The sequence below is a fragment of the Trichoplusia ni genome, chromosome 8, assembly GCF_003590095.1.
Source record: "Trichoplusia ni isolate ovarian cell line Hi5 chromosome 8, tn1, whole genome shotgun sequence".
Taxonomy (NCBI): Eukaryota; Metazoa; Arthropoda; class Insecta; order Lepidoptera; family Noctuidae; genus Trichoplusia; species Trichoplusia ni.
The window spans coordinates 14,255,224-14,274,842 of NC_039485.1; the positions used below are offsets into that span (position 1 = coordinate 14,255,224).

A 19,619-nucleotide genomic window follows, 5' to 3' on the forward strand; every position below is an offset into this window, starting at 1 on the left:
ATGGCGTTCGAAGTACCCTTCTATATTTGGATCGATAGTTTACCATTAAAGGTAGGTAGCATTAGTCGAACAGATTTTTCGCATTACATTACGTGATTAAAATATGACGGCGGCAAGCGACAGTGCGCCGCCGCGAGTACGCCAAATTGATATTCATAACAATTGACAGCCTTCATAAAGTTTAATTAATTATCACAAACCTTTATATTACGTTGTAGGTTTATTGATAGTAGATTTATATCAAATATTATATTTTCTGCTTAATATTTATTTATTACATTTTATTGGGATGTGTTATTGCTGGATATTTTAGAGCTCTGTATTAATTAAAATAAAATCAGCAACACTGTTTAAATGCTATGGTAATATAAAATATTAAAGTTTACTTAAGAAATTGAACTGCCGAGGTAAAGATAAACAGGAACAAACAAATACTACATACCAACGTGACTCTACATAACCCACACAACTACATCGCTGTCTTTGTTTCTTCGCCACACGAATTAGCAGTAATAGAGTTATGAATTTGAATCACAAAAGCATTACATAGCTAAAAATAAAATTTTCATTGTTATTTAAATAACATTATTCATTCATTGGCATAAAATGTTTAGGTGAAAATGAAATCGACAAGGCGTGTTCGGGTACATGAAGATGCTATACGCCATAGGTAATATATTACCCTTTATTTTCTTTTCGTAGACCTTGCGTAGACAAGATACCTACCTACCTGTTTATTTATTCTACCTTAGTTATTTTTGTCCTTAGATAAATTATACTCTTTAATAAACTATAAATCTTCAAAATAATTCTCTCGCCTAACTTCTACCTAAATAATTTTATTTGCTTCAGTAAATAACTAGTTAGTGTAAAAATATAAATTACAAGCTAATAAGTGTTTACATAAAGAGTACCTAATCCTATAAATAAGATCAATATGATTAAGCTAGGACTTCATTGACATGATTACATTAATTAAATGTCCTTAAATAGTTTCTAAATGTTTCCGTCCCATGTGTCGGTTCCATTTAATTACGTAACTGGACATCATTATGTAATCAGTTACAATCAAAATAATAGATAAATTTGAAAAATCTCCTAAAATAAAACTTAGTTTTTGTAAATGTTTTATAACAAGCAGATTATATCTGTGTTCCAGAAACTTGTCCATCTTTTGTAATATATATTTACGTAGCTAAATTTAACTATGTATATAATAGAACTATTATTAAATTTCTAACTTCTGTAATATACTGTTTAATACCGTAAGGAAATAATACTTTATCTGTCACTTAAATATTTAATAGAAACTATCAAATTTCAATTGGCATAATTTCAATTGAACTTAACGGAAATGTAGGTACCTACTGAATGCCTCGAAACCTGGGTTTGAACACACTATTACCTACAATACTATTCTATAACTTACAAACGCACATTTCCTGGTCACTTTCCCTGTTAGCACTCTACTGTATATAATACAAATTTGTGGCGTTTTTAATACACAAAACTAATCCAATCACAAAGTGCATAACAAAAGTTAGTAATATTTTAACATATAAAATCAGACAAGCAAATAATTAATGAAAACGTGTCTCTCTTTAATCTAGTTTTACGTAGTCTAATTTACTAGTTCCATCTATTTGGAGATCGCATAGAAAGATATCAGTAATTTTGATTAAAAAAGCACTTGTTCCGTCAATCACGATATTACGGTTTTTATAAATGTTTTAGTCAATTAAAATGGCGTGAATAGTAACAATAAATAAATATTCAACTCTCCGTGACATGTAGACATAATAGCTCTATGAACGTCATTCGATAGCTGATAGCTTGCATGGATGAAATACAAATAGAATATAAAATGTGGAATATACATTTAGGAGAGCGCAATCATAATCTTTTTACTCGTTAATTTTTTTGCCTACTGCATCACTTAGTAGAAATGAGTACAATGTAAACTTATCACTGTATCAAGTAGTTACATTACAGAGAAGAGTGCTTCATATGTAAGTTAAACATAACAGACAATTTTCAATCTCAAAAGCATCGTACTAATACAAAGAAACGTTTTTACAGATAATTAAAATATAATTGGCAATTTTTTAATGTCAAACTGTCATTTAAAAAGAAGTTCCCTGTATCGAATAATTGGTAGCATGTAGCCGTAGGGTGGAGAAAATAAAAGCCATTTTCAATCGACTCTTGAAATAGCTACTTTAATTAATTGTACTAACCTGAAGCTGTAAGTCACATGAAACCGTGAATTAGTTCGTTCAGCTCTCGGAGCACGTGGTTAACTACACAGCCATCTTATTTGTAAATGATTAACTGGTGAGCGGTTAATCGAAATTCAATTGGCGATGAGCAATTTATTCGCTACAGGTATAATTTATCGACGTACGTTCGTAGAGGTTCCGATAAAAAAATGTACAATCAATAAATCTCTGTCAATATAGTTAAAAGTGTGAAGCTAAACCGTTTTCTTTTAAGTAGCATCGTTGTAACATCCTTCGTTTCAAACACATTTTGATCTAGTTGAGAAGCTATGTCGTTTCAGATTGTGTTTCACTCAGCCTCAGTTCAAAGTAGAAGGAAACGTTCAATGGCGACCCCTAGCTTTAACTCGGCCATAGGAAAATAACTCTTTCAGTGAAAACTTTCTCGAGCAATCGATCCTATTGCCAGTTGAGATACGAGCACAATCAATTGTTGTCCATTTTGAATGGACTTGTTCCGTACTTATTTAAACTTTTGTTGTGTTTTCTCCTTATAGATCACGCCTTACTTTATTCATAAAGGCTTGTCAATGTTCCCAATGTAACTCTACGCCCATTATTTGTCTATTATCCCTATTTTCTTTTTAAGACAAGAACACTTTACATCCTCGGTAAAGTGAGTATGTACATAGTTAAAAAAACTAATTTAAAATGATTGCACACGAAAACCTACATAGGATAGGTAGGTACTCTAAACATACTTAACCTTGCGGAGCTTATAGGTATTGTCTGGCTATAAAAGGCCACATCGTAATAACAGCATGACTGCAAACAATTATTGCGGGCAAGCACAACGTGGATATCTAATATAATTTATGGATAGTAAAAATAAGATTGGATCAAAACGTGATCCCTGTGGAGAACACCGGCACGAGGTCATTACAGCCATTGACTCGTATCTGTTTTATCACTACCTACGCCTTGACTCTGTTCCCTAATGTATAACTACAGATAATAATCTATTATTTTCACCTTTTTGTAGTTTCCACTAATAACATGGTTTATTTTACGACAATGCTGACGGAGTATTTTTTATTCTTTGACAAATCATATCACGATAGATAAGTATGAACAATGTGTTATATGAATACAACAAACTAACACAATTGCGATGCGACGAAAGGCTTACATTGAATGCAATAAAATGATATCTGTCGTTCAGTCCCCTGCGGGCCCTGCGAGGTGTGCTGACCTACATGTACGCATAGCACATAGGCCACACAGGCCACATAGTCTGCACATGACGGCGTCGAATCCCTCGAGATAGGCGCACACCTTAATACTATTAATCATACAACATGGCAAGCCAATACAGGGCCGTGTATGTTTTGTTACAATGTATTGCTTAAGTCTATAAGATCTATCCCGTCAAACTGAGTCATTGACAGAGTGCTCCACGTACGTATCAGTACCGGAAATTCCCGAAAAAAAGTCGATCCAAAGAATGCATGAATGCTGAATTTCCGTTAATTTTATTATATTAACTGGACTTTAATAATACTCTACTACTAAAACTATTCACGTACTTAAAATAAATCACAAACACAATAATCTTGAAAATGCTTATTGCAAGAATTCCTCTACGCCTAAGCACATTTATAATATTTAAAAACTTCTTCGCAAGCATTATCGACTTGCCCAATAAACAACAACATATGCACGCATAAATTCTGTGAAACTCATTTAGCAGCAAGGCTAATTTTCACGCCAAGGTAATTAACTTGGTAGGTATACATGATATTATATTCATCGTAAGCAGAATTAAGGGGGAAACTTTGACACGGACTTTGATGTCGGCTTAGGCAAGTATACCTTCTTCGTCTTATAACGTCTTGTTTAAGCATTAAGATGTCATTCACCAACAAGGATTACTCGTTTATCTGTCTGTCTTAAGTGTATTTTATAAGTGTCTCGGTTTATTGTAACACATTTGAATACACATAGCAATAAAAAGTCGAATGAGCCCATTTCCCTTGTACAAACGGGTGATGTTGTAGGTAACTACTACTAGAAAAAAAAAACTATATTTAAGTAAGCACCTCTGAATAAATTTGTGCTGTTAAATGTCATGAAAATTGCTTTTACTTAACCCATAATGGTCCCTTATTTCGTATGCTCAATTTGACATTGAGGTCACGTTATAATACGTTTAGTGCGGAATATTCACACAATATCCCTTGGAGAGTAACTAAAACTCCTCTATACGTAAATCACTACAATAAAACACTTGGTAAATCCATTTGGCATTACAGCAGAAAATACGACATACATCTACATGCTTTAATAGACAGGTTGGCCAAGATTGAGTGCGTGTGTAATCTATCTATGAAACAAAGCTCTCTGTCTAATGCATAAAGTTCTTGCAGATATTACACGGCGTATATTAATTAGAATTTGATTACAATACTGGAACTAATCTATAGTTGTGCTACTACAGAGCGCATAATATTTTACACATCGGTTACAAAAACACAGTTAAGTATTTGTAGGCACATCCGTTTTCACGCTGCATAGGCGTAATATAAGTATCATTGACTGAACTCTGTATTAATAGCAGCCGATATTGTATTCAATTTGAATCAATTATTTTTATTACAAAAAATTGACGTATACAATAATTATACAATTAAATCACAATAATATAAACATGACTCAGACAAAGTATTTCATTTGAACTTAGTTTTTTATTATAGCTAACATAACGTATTCGTAAATGGTAGCAACTATCCAATTTTGCGAAATGAAAGCTGGCTCGCAGCGGTTGTAGCTAGAAGTGATACGATGTTGTGGGTAGGACGTCTCCCAGCGGCGCGCGGAGCGACGACGAGAAGGCAAGTTTATCGTCGCGATTTCATCGCTTTTCCGCCGTGTTGATAAACGAAACCGTAGTCGCGCCAAGAACAGAGTATACAAAATGCTAGTTAACTGTAACTTACGATGTATGGCACACTGCATTTATCACTATATGTTAATTGTCGCTTATGTATGGTAAAAGTAACTGTAGTAATCGTTTTTACTCGCTTTTAGACCGTTTTATCTCAAATTGTCACAGATTGTGTTCATAAATATTGTGGTAAACTTAGATCTATGTGTAAGGAAAGCATTTTTGAATGTGTGTTGTGTATTTATATTTGCTTAGTAGTTATAATATTACTAAAACGATGGTTTTCTGTTTTATATTTTGTCGTGCACAGAGCCAGCAAAATTGTTTTCGAGCAAAGCACTTCGAATTTCCACGGCACGCGATTTTATTGAATTTCATTCTGCAAAAAGCAGTTAGCGCTGCAAAGGGAAATTTCATGTCAGTATTTTTAACTAGATGGACTTATTACAAGGCAGCTGCTAACTTTATTACTCTCTGCAGCGTGTCGACAATAATATGTCGCTTTATATTGCATTTACCCTGAAAACTACCGCCTTATTGGAGCACACTCTTGCCACTTACTTTGGTATTATTCTTCCTTCCTCTTCTTCACTACTCGCTACAAAGTTTAAGTCACATACACCATGAACTACAAACACTTGTCCATCTTTATTTCCAATGCACAAGCCTTCACAGAAAGCATGATACTCGCTCTGAATTAACTTACTTAAATAGATCCTGCAATTAAAAGTTCTATAAGCTCTATTAAGTACTCGACCTAAATCAAAGAAAATACTAATTTACATTTCCCTACTGTGTTTTTTATGGGACTAATATGTACACTCCTTAAATAATGTAATTAAAAAATTAGTCAGTTTATGCAAAAATAACTCCATAATTAATACTTGTTACATTCTACTAAACCAAAATCTCCACGAAGCAATCTATTGCGTTATTTTGTAAAGTTGCCATAAAAAGTGGAACCAGATTAAAAATTTAATCGTCTTCTGGTACACCCGAAAGATTTGTATTTGATTATTAGATATCATAAACAAATATTACTCATACCACATGATGAACAAATGAAACTTGGTAACAAGAGTAGAAAAGTGATTTAAATAAATAACTAAAATTATTAAATGAATATAACTAGACTCTAAACCTCCTCACTAATATAACTAACGTGTATGAGTAGTAAATCTGAGGCAAATAATGTAAAAAATATATTAATTTGACGTTTTGAGAGAGTTAATAGTGCCAGTAAGGAAAGATGGACCACGCAATGGATTAAATTGCTGTCCTTATTACAGGTCAATGAATAATCCCAATAAATGAGTTCTTGGTTTTGGGCACATGGTCTGTCATTTAGGGTGGAGTATGATGTGGCTCGGTTGAGCGTAGTGGCGGTGTGCTTGGTTGCAGTGAGTGTAAGAGTGGCGGCGACCGGCTGGCGACGCCGCGGATGTCGCTGCTTGGCAAACCGCTCAGCTACCGCGCCACGCGACGCGACGCGCGCTACCGCCGCCTCCAGTCCAAGTTCTACAATTTCCTCGAACGGCCCAGGGGCGTCAAGGCTGTCCTCTATCATATGATCGTGTAAGTGGCCCTCGAACAACTTATTTTAATAGTCCAATATCAGAAACAATAAATTTGGCGGCAGGTAGTACGTGCGTTATATTAAACAGATGACATTACAAATCGCATTTGCCTTTTTCGGAATCAGAATATTAATAGGTACAGGTATCTATTTATATACATTACGTGATAGAATAAGTTTTTTCTTACTTATAACAATATCTACAAAATACGACAGTAGTTTGTAGTTTCAGTAACAGATAATTTAAATATCATCTATACAAGGCTCCAATCTCTATTTAGTTGTTGTATTTTTGTCCAAAATGGTATATGTGTTAGTTAATATTCATATAAATACGCAAATTGATATGAAGCTGTAGACATAGTCTGCCAAAAGGAAACGACTCTCGACGAAAATTACTCGAGTGGCAGTTTCAAACGAATTATCGTTCGTATGCCGTGTAATAAACGGGACCTTTACACACGACTGTAGCTACGTAAACAGAACAGAGAGCTCTGTAATGAACGACCTAACATTAATATTTTCCGGCATCCGGCGTCGTAGCCGGCGACCCGCTATGATTTGCTACGAGGCTACGACTTGCTGCGTGCGTCCCCAACATGCCAATGAAAGAATCTTTCGTTGTAATTTTGTTCGACGAAGTCAATGCCACTACTGGGCCCTAGACTACACTACTCGTGTTTGTAACTTATACGCATACCATATGCCAGTACCAATTATATTAATATTTTCTCGTGCGGCTCAACACACGCAGGTTATTTTACAAGAAATGCTTCATGCTCAATAGACTTATTTAAAACGACACGTTTCGTTTAAAATAACGCACGCAATTAAGATTCTCGATTCAATCTCTCTTAGTATTATAGCCAGACACAGACTTTTGTGTTAGCTAGCTCTTCGGTTATTATAATAATATAAATACACGTTTCTATGAAATCACACGCATCTTATTCCACACAACAGCTGCAAATGAAATCGTGGGAGTTAAATAGGAACACGCTTAATCCCATTCGATGTTAACTAACGTATTTATCGTCGAATTCAATTACGTCAGATTTTGATAGTTAAGTCAACATTCTGGCATTCTATTGGCATTACAAACGTCACGTCAGATTTAAAGTAACATTTTTCTGTTCAGGTTTCTGATGGTGTTCATGTGTTTATCGCTGTCAGTATTTTCTACAATTGAAGAATACGAAGCAAAAGCAGGAATTGTCCTTTTCTATATGGAGACAGTAGTTGTTATTTGGTTCGCTATCGAGTTCTTTTTAAGGTGAGTCTAGATGTTAAGTTACTTAGGACAATTTCAATCCTCCAAATACAACATCAATCCATGTTCTAAAATAGCACAGATATATATTCAAAGAGACTATTGAATCCGAAAAAAGGTTGCGTATTCCTAAAAGAATTCTCGTAGAAATCGCGCGCTTATAAATATCCATTTCAATAGTTTACACGGCGCGATAACTGTCTATCTCGAGTTTCAATTCCGCTATCGTTTTTCAGCGGCCGTGTTTTGTTTGTACGCGGGACCACACTGTAAATAACACTCTCATAGATACTGGTCTGAGAGCTTTGCGCGTGATGTACCTAGTAATTCGTCACTCAACGTAGACAGATTACTCTGGCTTCAGTACACTTCCAGACCATTATTATTTTTATAGTTTTTTCTATTGTATTTTGCTCTATTCGACTAATAAAAGCCGTAACTTTTTATGCGAGGGTATAGTTGGGTGGGGATATTTCACTTGATAAGTATGCGTCGTAACATTGATGTGATATTTGTGGGAAATATTCTAATAAAAATTGAATACTGAAAATAGCCATGTTTTATACATTTTTATAGAAATATATAAAGCGATAATAAATTTTAAGAATTTTCGCAACGGTGTGCCGGTAACTCTTAACATGTATACTTAATGTACTTATGCTTTTACAAACTTAAGTGATCTTATGTACTTTCGATGCTACGAAACTAATTAAATGTTGATTGAAGTTTGTTTTTAATACACATCAAAGAAGTTGCGGCCCATCCTCATGATATAATCTCTTAATCGCCTTTAACAACACCCCGAGTCCGTCGGGAAGAAGTTAGCCTATTCTTGGCCGGAAACCAAGTGGAAACTTACTAAGTAAATTGCTCTAAATAATACTAAAAGCTTTAAATAGAAGCCTTTTCATAGTATGAAATTTAATGATTTTATATTCGGTAACAACTAAATAATTTTATATCAGAATTTTTCAGTGTTCATAAAATTACGTCAGACTTAACAGCAAAAACAGGCATTGTGTGAAAATATCGACCACGGCGCATTGTGGTAAACACAAAGAGGGCCAAAGTACATGTCGTCGTTAACTATTTGACTTTGACGAGTTCCGTGGAAAATGACAAACGAAAATTGTTTATAACGAAATTTTCAGTCTGACTTGCTTTTGCAAATTACGCGAGATTGTTTGTAAATTTAGTTGAAGAAAAGAGTTTTAATATTTTAAATGATTTAGTTGAGATGCTACGACGCTGCTTGGTATTACATGACTCCATGAAACTCTTTACGACACGAATGTCAAATGCAAACTTTTTTATGATTGGCTACATTGTAAAGGTCGCCATCAGAATCTTATACTCGAACATCAATATTCACACCCACACACGTACGAGTTTGTACACCAGTATGTGTGTAGTGTGGTATAAAGTTAGCTCAATATAGTCGACGTGCAGCTGACGCCGGGTATCCGACACTTGATCGCTGCGACACCTACCTGTGATCTCAAACGGTCTCAGGCGAACAAAGCTGCAAAAGCAAGTGTCTAAATAGTTTCTACCCACATCTAGTATATATCTTTGGGTATTTTTAACGAAATACCCAGACATATAATTTGAACTATAATATTATTAGTTATCCACTATTTATTTTAGAGCATATTATTCCTACATGCTATATTAAATATTTTTTATTGATATCTGGTATATACTATATTACCCTCTTTGTGTGGAATAGGCACTTTATAAAATCAATCGTAAACTTCGTACGAATTTTTATTACCACGTACGTTACTCGCGTAGTAAAATATGATAACCTCGTAATTGCACAGGATACGGGAGGTTAAATATCAAGTGTCGTGACGCAAGCAAACTGCGCCTATGCGGGAAATACGAAGGGCCGTAAAAAACCCAAAGTGACAAAAAATATAGAATGTCAGATTAAATCGTCTCCCTTTTTGGTGTTATTATTAACATTACCAATACAGTTTAATATTGAGATATCGTGCTAAAAATTAGTTTCGTTACGTCACGATTTAAATTCAAATTGTGTTCATAAGTGTACCTTGTTTTTTTTTAAACTGATTTTTGTTCCATAGGTTATGGTCGTCAGGATGCAGGTCCCGGTACCAAGGCTCAATAGGTCGCCTCAAATTCCTGAGGCGACCGTTCTGTATAATAGGTAAGTTATGTTTTTTTACTAAGTGAACTGTTCTGTTCTGTATAGTATTAAACGTGGCCATTTTACCGCAACCCAATTTTCGTAAATTGCAAATTAGCAAAACCTTCTTTTTATTTTGATTGCTTTATATAACAAAATCATAATAACTGATCCAAACAAATAACATACAAAATAAAAATCAAAACATAAAATACCCTTACCCAATACAAACACCGTTTTTGATCAATTCACTTAACCAGTATCAGCCTATTAATCGGAAAATCATTCCAGTAATGGCCGCTATTCATTACTAGAATCCCCAGATTTCAATTAACGATTTAATTTTTCAAGTTGCTGAGCAGCTATTAAAGCCTATTTAAAAACAAGCACAAAAGTTAGGGAAACATTTTTTATAAATTGCTTTACTTGTTAGATATTCCGGTATTGATATGTAAAATGTTCGCAAATTACTTTCTCGTCCTCATCCGCTCAACTTTTCCTGTAAGCATTTTCCTGTAACTTGGCGATGTCTTACTAACGCGAAACTCTCGACGAGAAATACTTTGATTCTAAACGAGTATCGGTACAACATGTTACGTAATTGCTTAAGATCTTAAGAAAATAATTGGCTATTGTGTTTTAATTTGAATGTATAAATAATTCGGCAATACTGACCAATTATAAAGCAGCGGGAGTGTTGAAAGGTAATCCTTAAGATTTTACAAATACAACACAATAATGGCTGAAAATGGCTGATATAATTAAATGAAACATTAATTTCTTTAAAAAATCTTTTTTTTTATATTGTGCAGATCTTTGATATAAGACTATACTTTTAACATTTGTTTGCGTTGCACGAGGATCACCAAATGGTGGGTTAAAAAACAACAAAACAAAGAACAAACTTCGTTGACACTACACGTTAAGGACGTAAATAAACAAACACACAAAGAGCAACAGAGGAGACCCAATTTAAAACGTCTTCCAAGAATCGTCAAAGGAAATTCTGCGCGAATGCCGAACAAATATCATAAAAGAAGGGAGTTGGAAAAAATGTCGTAGGTTTGTGTCCTATGTACTTTCATCTTCAACATTTCCAAGTAAAAGTCACGTTTTGTGTATAAACCGTGACGTAGTGACCCTATTTCAGGTGCGAGCAATCCGCTATGACCTTCGCATTTTCGGGCTGCGTTCCCCTGACACCAGTTTCGTGTGACCGCTTTGCGCTCTCCAGGGAGCCGGCCGCCCGAGACCGTACTAACCGTCACACATACCCGCACGACATTACTGCCGGCGACAATAAAATGAACGGTGCCATCGCCCCTCAATTATATATTAATGTTGCAGTACTTCCATTCGCGTGGCCAACGATTGCGGCCTGTTTCAAATATAAAATTTAAAACGTGATTTCTGTTGCAAAACCAATTAACGTTGCAGCTTTAATTTTAACGAAGCTTAATAGTCAATCTTAATACCATAAACGCGAAAACATTGTTCCTTAATATTTGATAACGGTTAATAGGAAATCAACGGCAAAACTGATCGAGAACTAAAACTCATGTTTGGTAGATACGTTTCCTAATTTAACGAATCTCCTTTTAACTTTACATGCTAAAATCTGTCCCTGGCACAAACTCAAAAGATGGCTTATTCGTCGAATAAAAGAATTAAGCTGTGAAGTAAATATAGTTGCTGTCAATAAAGTTCAAAAGTGCTACGAGATGCTACGACGTAGCAGTTTTCGAGCCCAATTTAAATTGGACTAAACGTGAAATTGAAGTGAAACCTTTGTGAAAAAAAAACAGAATTCATTACAAGAATAGGAATTGAAGCAGAACATTTCATTTCAGAACAAGAAAAATGAACCGAGTTTTCAGAACTGTCCGACAACGAAAATATAAAAATTCTTAAATCGTGGTTCATTTTATTCCATGACAGCTAAGAAAAAATAACGCGAAAACTGTATTTTGAGAAATTTTACGAAAACTTTCTTTCAATATTCAATTCATTTTATCTTTCAGGTTTCTATTAAATTAAATGAGAGCTCTATTTGCATTAGCACAATTGTACGTAAAAGTTTAAATAAATAAATTTGACATTAACCAATACAAGAAAAATGAGTTCTATCTAAGCCCTTGCCCTTTCCCCAAAAACGATAAAAGTCTAAACATTGTTTTCGTTGTACAGATGTGACGACGATACTAGCGTCTGTGGTGGTGCTGGGCATGGGGTCGTCGGGGCAGGTTTTTGCGGCGTCCGCGCTGCGTGGCCTGCGCTTCTTCCAGATCCTGCGCATGGTGCGCATGGACAGACGTGGCGGGACCTGGAAACTTCTCGGCTCCGTCGTTTATGCTCATCGACAGGTACGAAATTATTATCAGGTTATTTTTATATTAATCCACTAAAGATTATTTTAAGTATGATATACCTGTGAGAAGAGTGAATATACCTCTTCAGGGCAGGATAATAAACATACTATATTAGAAAAAGTTTCACAAGGTTCATCAACTCATTTTATTTTTATTTTATTTTATTGGGAAAACAAACAATTGTACAATGTGTCTTACAATAGAAAAGTTACAAATTATACATAGGTAATCGTACAATCCACGACGTTTCCACGTATTACAAATTCAAAATGTAAAGGTACAATCCATGTTTAGTCTATGATTTACTTACAAAACATAGTAAAAGCAACTAATCTAGGTTATCAAATATGCTGAGGCTGTCCGTAATTCTTTTTTTAAATATTTGTCGATTGCAGGCAAAAACATCAATGTCGGTAAATTTCTCATTATAGATCTTAACTATTCTCTGTAAGGGTGCTCGCTCTCCCGCATTTGAGCGACTTGTAAATGTAGCAAATAGCGGATACGTTCGTGCTTCCCTTCTGATCACTGTTCTAGGCACTATGTAATAAATGTTATTTACTAGTTCGGGACACTCGTAGTTGTTGTGTATTAGCCCGAAAAGAAACATTATTTGTAACAATATACGTCTGGATTTTAACGGGAGTAGTTTGCACTTTTTAAGGATGTCAGTGTATGATGAGCAACCTATGTGGCATTTATATTGCATAGCTTTTAAATACTTGCACTGTATCCTTTCAATCGCGGTATTATATTTGGAATAATAGGGGTCCCATATAGCGCAGGCGTACTCAATTTGAGGGCGGATAAGAGATGTGAAAAGATAGAGATAAGTGGCGGGCCGTTTAAAATCGGTTGTGGCTCTCATTACAAAACTGTACATTTGAAAGGCTTTCGCGGTGATCTTTTCGATGTGTAAATTTAAATGCAGTTTGCTGTCCAGGAGGATACCAAGATCTTTGATAGTCGAATCACTGAGTAAGGTTTCGTTGCACAGGGTATAATCAAAATTAATAGCTTTTTTATTTTTGGTGAAGCGTATTATTTTGCATTTAGAAATATTAAGTTTAAGTTTGTTTTTATCACAGTAATCAGACAACCTGTGCAGGTCGTCTTGTAGGAGAAGTGCGTTTTGTATTGTTTTAACTGTGTGAAAGACTTTAAGGTCATCTGCGTATAATAAAAACTTACTATTTCGGAAACAGTCCCCTATATCATTTATGTAGATTGTGAACAGAAGGGGACCGTTCATAATAAGAACAGAAGTTTTTTTCGATATCAACGTATTATTTCTTACAGAAAGTGTTTATTTACATGCAGTGATGTGGCGTTTGTAACATCACCGGGCTTCACCGAAACACATGTAGAGAATCTTTGATACTAAATAACACAGTAAGTTGTTAATTCTAGTGTCTTGAAAACTGTTTCCTGAGCGAGATTGAAAGACATTATTCTTGTGGCTAACAGTAAATCCACGCCACCTAGTTAAGTACTTGATAACAAATAAGCCGATTGAAACTTATTACAAAGTCTAACTTACTTCAGTGACTCAATAACTTTAAACCCGAGTTAATTCTCAATTATTCTTTATTTAGTTTATTTTTCACTTTACTGCATCGGGTAACATAATGAAAGTTTACACGAAAGCTGTGTTCCGACAATCGCCGTTGTAAAAGGGGAATTCACCGGATTTCACCTGAATTACTCTACGATAAGGCACTAAAGCCCAACTTTATGCGCCCCTAAATGGTATCACGTGGATACTTTAAAAGAAATGAAGTTACGGACAGCCTTGAAATAAAAAAAATGAGCTTCCTTAATTTATCATGTATGAAGTGATATAAATACTGTTAAAATCATACTCGATATACGAACAAAAAGAGGCATCATAATCGCTAAGTACAGAACGTCTAGAGTGCTGTTGAGTGTCTATAGGTATGGGTGTAGGTAAAGTTCTTTGTTGTAGCCGCACGTTTTTCAAGAAATTTGCATAGCTAGGCCGCGACCGACTGCGGAAAACGAAGGGAACCGTAATCTAGTCTACTCAGGGTACAATAGGTTACATTTATAACTCGCAGTGACGAAGGTAAAGCGAAATTCGCTACTACGGCACACGTTGTGTCCCTTTGGCATCCCTTTTCGTAAAATTTACTTGAAGTTGCAAAAATTTCAGACAGATTTACAGAATTATAAAATTAATTGTAACTGTACGTGCCTACAGGTGTTATTATAACTAGTCAGTTAATGTGAACTTTAAAGGTCATACTTAGATACCGTCGGAAAAATGTTTTACCCTTTTAAAAATAATATTGTCTGTAACGTGTGTGATGTCAGAATCCACTCCGCCAGCCACTTCATTAGCTAACTATATTGCAGCTTGTTTGATCTAGCATTTGGTAAAAAGATTTAATCATTCTAGAAACTGTAGTCTCTGTAGCCTTGAGAAAATGTTGCTATAGTTTGTCAGACAAACGATGTTAGTTTGTTATAATTACTCGAAGTTGTTGATTATTCAAATTAACTATCACAAACGTTATCATAGAAGATTTGTAAACTTTATTAATAAGACGGGAATGATTTATCACAACACTTACGAAATGCAAAGCTGCAAATGGAGACGTAGTTTGACTTTGTGGAAAAGTATTTGGGCACTTATTTTTCAATGTTCACTACTAAAATACAAATCTTTCTTAACCTGACGGTATAAACCGTAGATTATTTCCCAAAATACTTTTAATCCACAAGATGCAGAAAGTTAAACGACAAATTTATATTTTGAATATACGATTTCATAGTCAGTTACATTATTAAAATCTTCACGCAATGTGTGCCGTAATTGAGCACAAAAACTTTTTAGATTCGATATGCATATTGCATATATTATTCATTATAATGTCGCTTATCTAAATAGCTTGGTAGGCACTTTAATACACTTATTTCATGCGTATAGTATTTTAACTGTGCATGTGAGAGGCGTTAAACACGCTTCCAATGTAATTTTTGGTAAAGAAACTACACGGGAAATGATGAACAGACTAATTATCACACGTAATAATGTCAAACTTGTTCTGAAACTGCTTTTTTATCAAGTATTAACCTAAAAGTAACTTCTCACCTTTTCGCCCCGATGCGTCCTCGATGGCGTGCCACGAGGCAGTATTCTGGGTCCTGACTTATTTATGACTCAATGTTGACCTGTATGTTAGCGAACACAGCGATTCGATTTTCATTTATTTTAAAGGGCGATCAAAAGTGTAAAATATTAAAAAAAAACTTGCTCAATTGCATGGCTACCTACCACAATTTTTAAAAACGTTTGAACGAGTTTCATTTTCCCGAAAACATTTGACCTATTATCGTAGCACCTTTTTTTACTGCACCGAAATGACATTTTACCACAGTCTCATAAGCCCGAATATCAATTCGAATTTTATGGATTCGACATTTTATCAAGTTTTTTTTTTAAATCTTCGAAACTACACTTTGTTTTAAAAAAAATGTATTTTCATAAAACTTCAACCTGAAAAGACATCGTCGTCGCCGCGTTTTCTTTTTGGAACTTTTTAAGAGGAAAAATTCCATCATCCATTACTTTTACAAAAGTTTAACCGATGACGCAGCACACGCTCAAAAGTGATAATTTATTCCCGGCTTCACAACATTTGTCATTGCAGCTCTGCTTCTATTGACGATAGCGTGATTGCGTAAAGCCTATATCCTTACTAAAGCATGTATTGATGTAACAATTTAGAATCAGTTCAATAGTTTTAGAGCTTATTAACAAAAATATATGCCTATTTTATCTGCGAACGTATACTCTTCTATTTTCGCAGCTTTGGCTTGATGATATATTCATTTAATAGTGAAGTAACGGGAGTAAAAAATAAAAGGACGTCAACTTGTAGCTTACTTAGTTTGTAATGTGGGTAAACGCAAATAAACCTATTACAAATAAGAATAATTCATAAATAGAATTCTCTGGGAAATATATTTTCTTGTTACAAATTCAATTTGTATTGAAAGCTCTTAAAATAAAATTGAGGCAACATTAACTTTCAATAAACTTACTTAATTAAAATTAAAGAACAAGTAAAGTTCGATTGATTTACTTTCCTTTGATTAGTGAACTTTATACAGACTTCATAATCAATTAGTCCAGTTCAACAACAGAAATACTGCCTACGCAACATCAATACTGGACTGAATCAATAATTATTTAAAAAATATACGTTGCCCTAATCGTAACGAAAGGTTTTCTTGCAATTTTAAAGTTTTTGGAAATGATAACAGGGACAAATCAAATCAAATCCTGCTCGAGCATACAATATATCTATTAAGACCCTAAAATTGTTTGAATGGAATGTATAAAATGATTATGTCCGTTAAAATGTATGTTTTCTTTATGATATACATTCCATCATGTTTTCATGCTTTTATCAAACAGCAGTTCTATGTGCAACACCAGTTTTTTTTTATTCATTCCTCTTAGACTTGAGGTCACCAAATAAGCTAGATATTATTGTTAGTTTGTAAATCGTAGAAAAGTTTCTTGTTTGCGTTTATAAATGAACGTAATTATAGTTTACTGATCCTTGTAGCCCGCCACGATCGTTAATCATAAACTCTTAATTATTCAAGATTAACTTGCCATAATTTATTGAAGCTGTAATTTATAATAAGTAGGTCACTCCATGATAATATCTGACGACGTACATATTACAAATGCATTTATAATTAGTAACATGTTCATATTCGTACATATTTTATTCATAATGATTCGGTTTTTTCATTTCTACAGATGTTAAATTTATTTAAATGAAAAGAAACAATTCCTACATTATTTACCACCGAACATAAAATATATTTCAGATTTTGAACCAAAATTTGTGTAACATGCATTTTTTGCACCATGCGAGGTATGAACCCGATGCACGGCGCGCAGTATTAATTGGCTTGGTGACCTACTCTTAAATCTGTACAGTCAGCGGGGATTAACATCTCCATAAAAATAGATACAGTTTTTATCTTATTTTGCGTTTTAATCACTTATGTGGGTATAATCAAAAGAACGCAAATGGAAGTGATAAAATCAAAATCAGAATCTTAAATTTAAATACACAAACAAAATAAAAAAAACGCATTAAAGCGTCTTCGCTCTTTAATTGTTGATAGGTCGGTTACAATTTAGAGTTCAATAAATTGGTTTCGAACAATTTACTAGTCGATAAATACGTTTACAAGACACAGTAATAGATTTAATGTTGCTCTTAGCTTTTGCTATGTAAAATACGATTGTGTTTTAGTTGGAAAATCGTTTAGAAAATCCATTTAGTCATGCAAGATAAACGTTACTCACTTCACGGCATATTTTTGTGCAATGTTTGAGCATAATCAAAGATCTCTTGATGAGACAAGTTAATTATAAATGCTAAGATTATCATTTCTCTCTGAAAGCAACTGCGTAAATCGAAGATCACTATTTTTGACATGTATAAATAAGTTCTTGCGTTATGTATCCCCAAATAACGGATCACTCGTGAGTGGCATGTTTAACATCTTTATGAAATTGAAGGCATCCTGTTTGTGTAAATGTAATTCTAAAAGTAAGTGAAGCTAAACCCCTACTATAATCATTCAACATGCATCGGACAACAAAAAATAACCACAAGATAGCAACTAAAAAGTCATTTCATGCCGGAATAACCCTAAAAAGAACAGCGATGTAAATTAATCAGTGCCGCTTTAATCTGTGCTCTGAAACAAAATAGTCCCCTTGGTGGAATAAAATCTCAAACAACCCGACTGTAAACTACTTTCATAATAGGATTGTAGGTCAAGTCACTAGTATGTTTCGTTCAACACTGGTAAAAAGAAAATGTGTAAAAGTCCTATTATATCGCACATTTTTAGATTAAGGAGGTAATTAACGTGTTATGTAAGTTTCGCCTTGCTGAGTAAGCATTTCCTTGGATCTGGCCGCAATTTCCTCCCTACTAAGTCATGGTTGAGTTTGTGTAGCTATAGCTACAAGAACGGAGGGACTCAATATCTACTCACAATTGCTTAAGGTTAAAGTTGCATGATCACAATGCAGAGCAAATAAAGCGGAGCCACTGCCGCATTGCTCGCTCCTGCTACATTATTGACTTTGGAACATTTCGTTCTTAAGCAAGCACAAATGCTACCATCTCGTTTCAATGCAGACGGGTGCTAATTTAATTTCTAATATTAGCATTAATACGTGGGACTTTTATTTGACTGTTTACGTCTTGAATAGTTTATACGTCTACGAGACTTGCCTATCCACAGGGGACTTGACTTGCGCTCGTACAATATTTTAGTGTAAGTAACAATTTCATCCGCAAAAATTCACCTTCCTGACTTTATAGCTCGAAAGGTGTTTTGGTCAGGAAATGGTTGTAAATATTTGGTTTTATTTCCAATTTTCTTGTCTTCATAAATTCACTTACTTATATTTCAGTATCATTCGAAGTAGGAAAACTTTTTGTAGTAATTGTGGTAAATTGAATAACGGGCTTGAGGCGAATATCTACTGAGATTTTGTGAAGCATGATGAACATGCTAGATGTTGAATTGACAAATTGTATAGAATAAAGTAATATCCAAGCTTCGAGATACGGTACATTAAAAAATATCACAATATAGATACCATTAAATGCCATAGCTATGAGTAAATAACAGACATCTTGGTCGGAAGCTTGGTATTTAGAATTCCGTATTTTCCCTATACCTTCTTACATCGGTCGGCACAATAGAACATTCTTAACGTGCCTACATATTTTACGTGCTCCAGAATTTCTTCTTAGACGTGCAAATTTCCTTGTAATGTTTTCTTCGCCAAGGAGGATATGATAAATGCTTTGCCCAGATGCCTAAGAGTCTAGGTAGCAGGTGCCCGAACTATAGTGTTTGCAAAATATAGAAGTGTAATCCAAATACACATGAAGTATGTAAGTTAATGTTTTTGAGCAGAGGCAAAGGAAGGTAGCGAGGAGAACATTCGTACAAAATTAAAAATCCAATACCTAGGAATCGCTGAAACAAAAATGTTTACTTGCTTGTTCACTT

At 34.5% G+C, this 19,619-nt stretch overlaps 1 protein-coding gene across 4 annotated transcripts in view; it reads left to right on the forward strand.

Moving 5' to 3' along the window:
• The window catches only part of LOC113496519 (potassium voltage-gated channel subfamily KQT member 1), a 35,756-nt gene that overhangs the window by 336 nt on the left and 15,801 nt on the right, over positions 1 to 19,619 (forward strand). For 3 of the 4 annotated variants that reach the window (XM_026875757.1, XM_026875759.1, XM_026875758.1), the window contains exons 2-6: positions 615 to 670; positions 6,565 to 6,738; positions 7,878 to 8,012; positions 10,100 to 10,182; positions 12,349 to 12,524. In XM_026875757.1, the coding sequence (XP_026731558.1) occupies positions 615 to 670; positions 6,565 to 6,738; positions 7,878 to 8,012; positions 10,100 to 10,182; positions 12,349 to 12,524 (624 nt within the window). The remainder of the gene's footprint in view (positions 1 to 614; positions 671 to 6,564; positions 6,739 to 7,877; positions 8,013 to 10,099; positions 10,183 to 12,348; positions 12,525 to 19,619) is intronic. The other variant, XM_026875760.1, reaches the window with a different exon arrangement.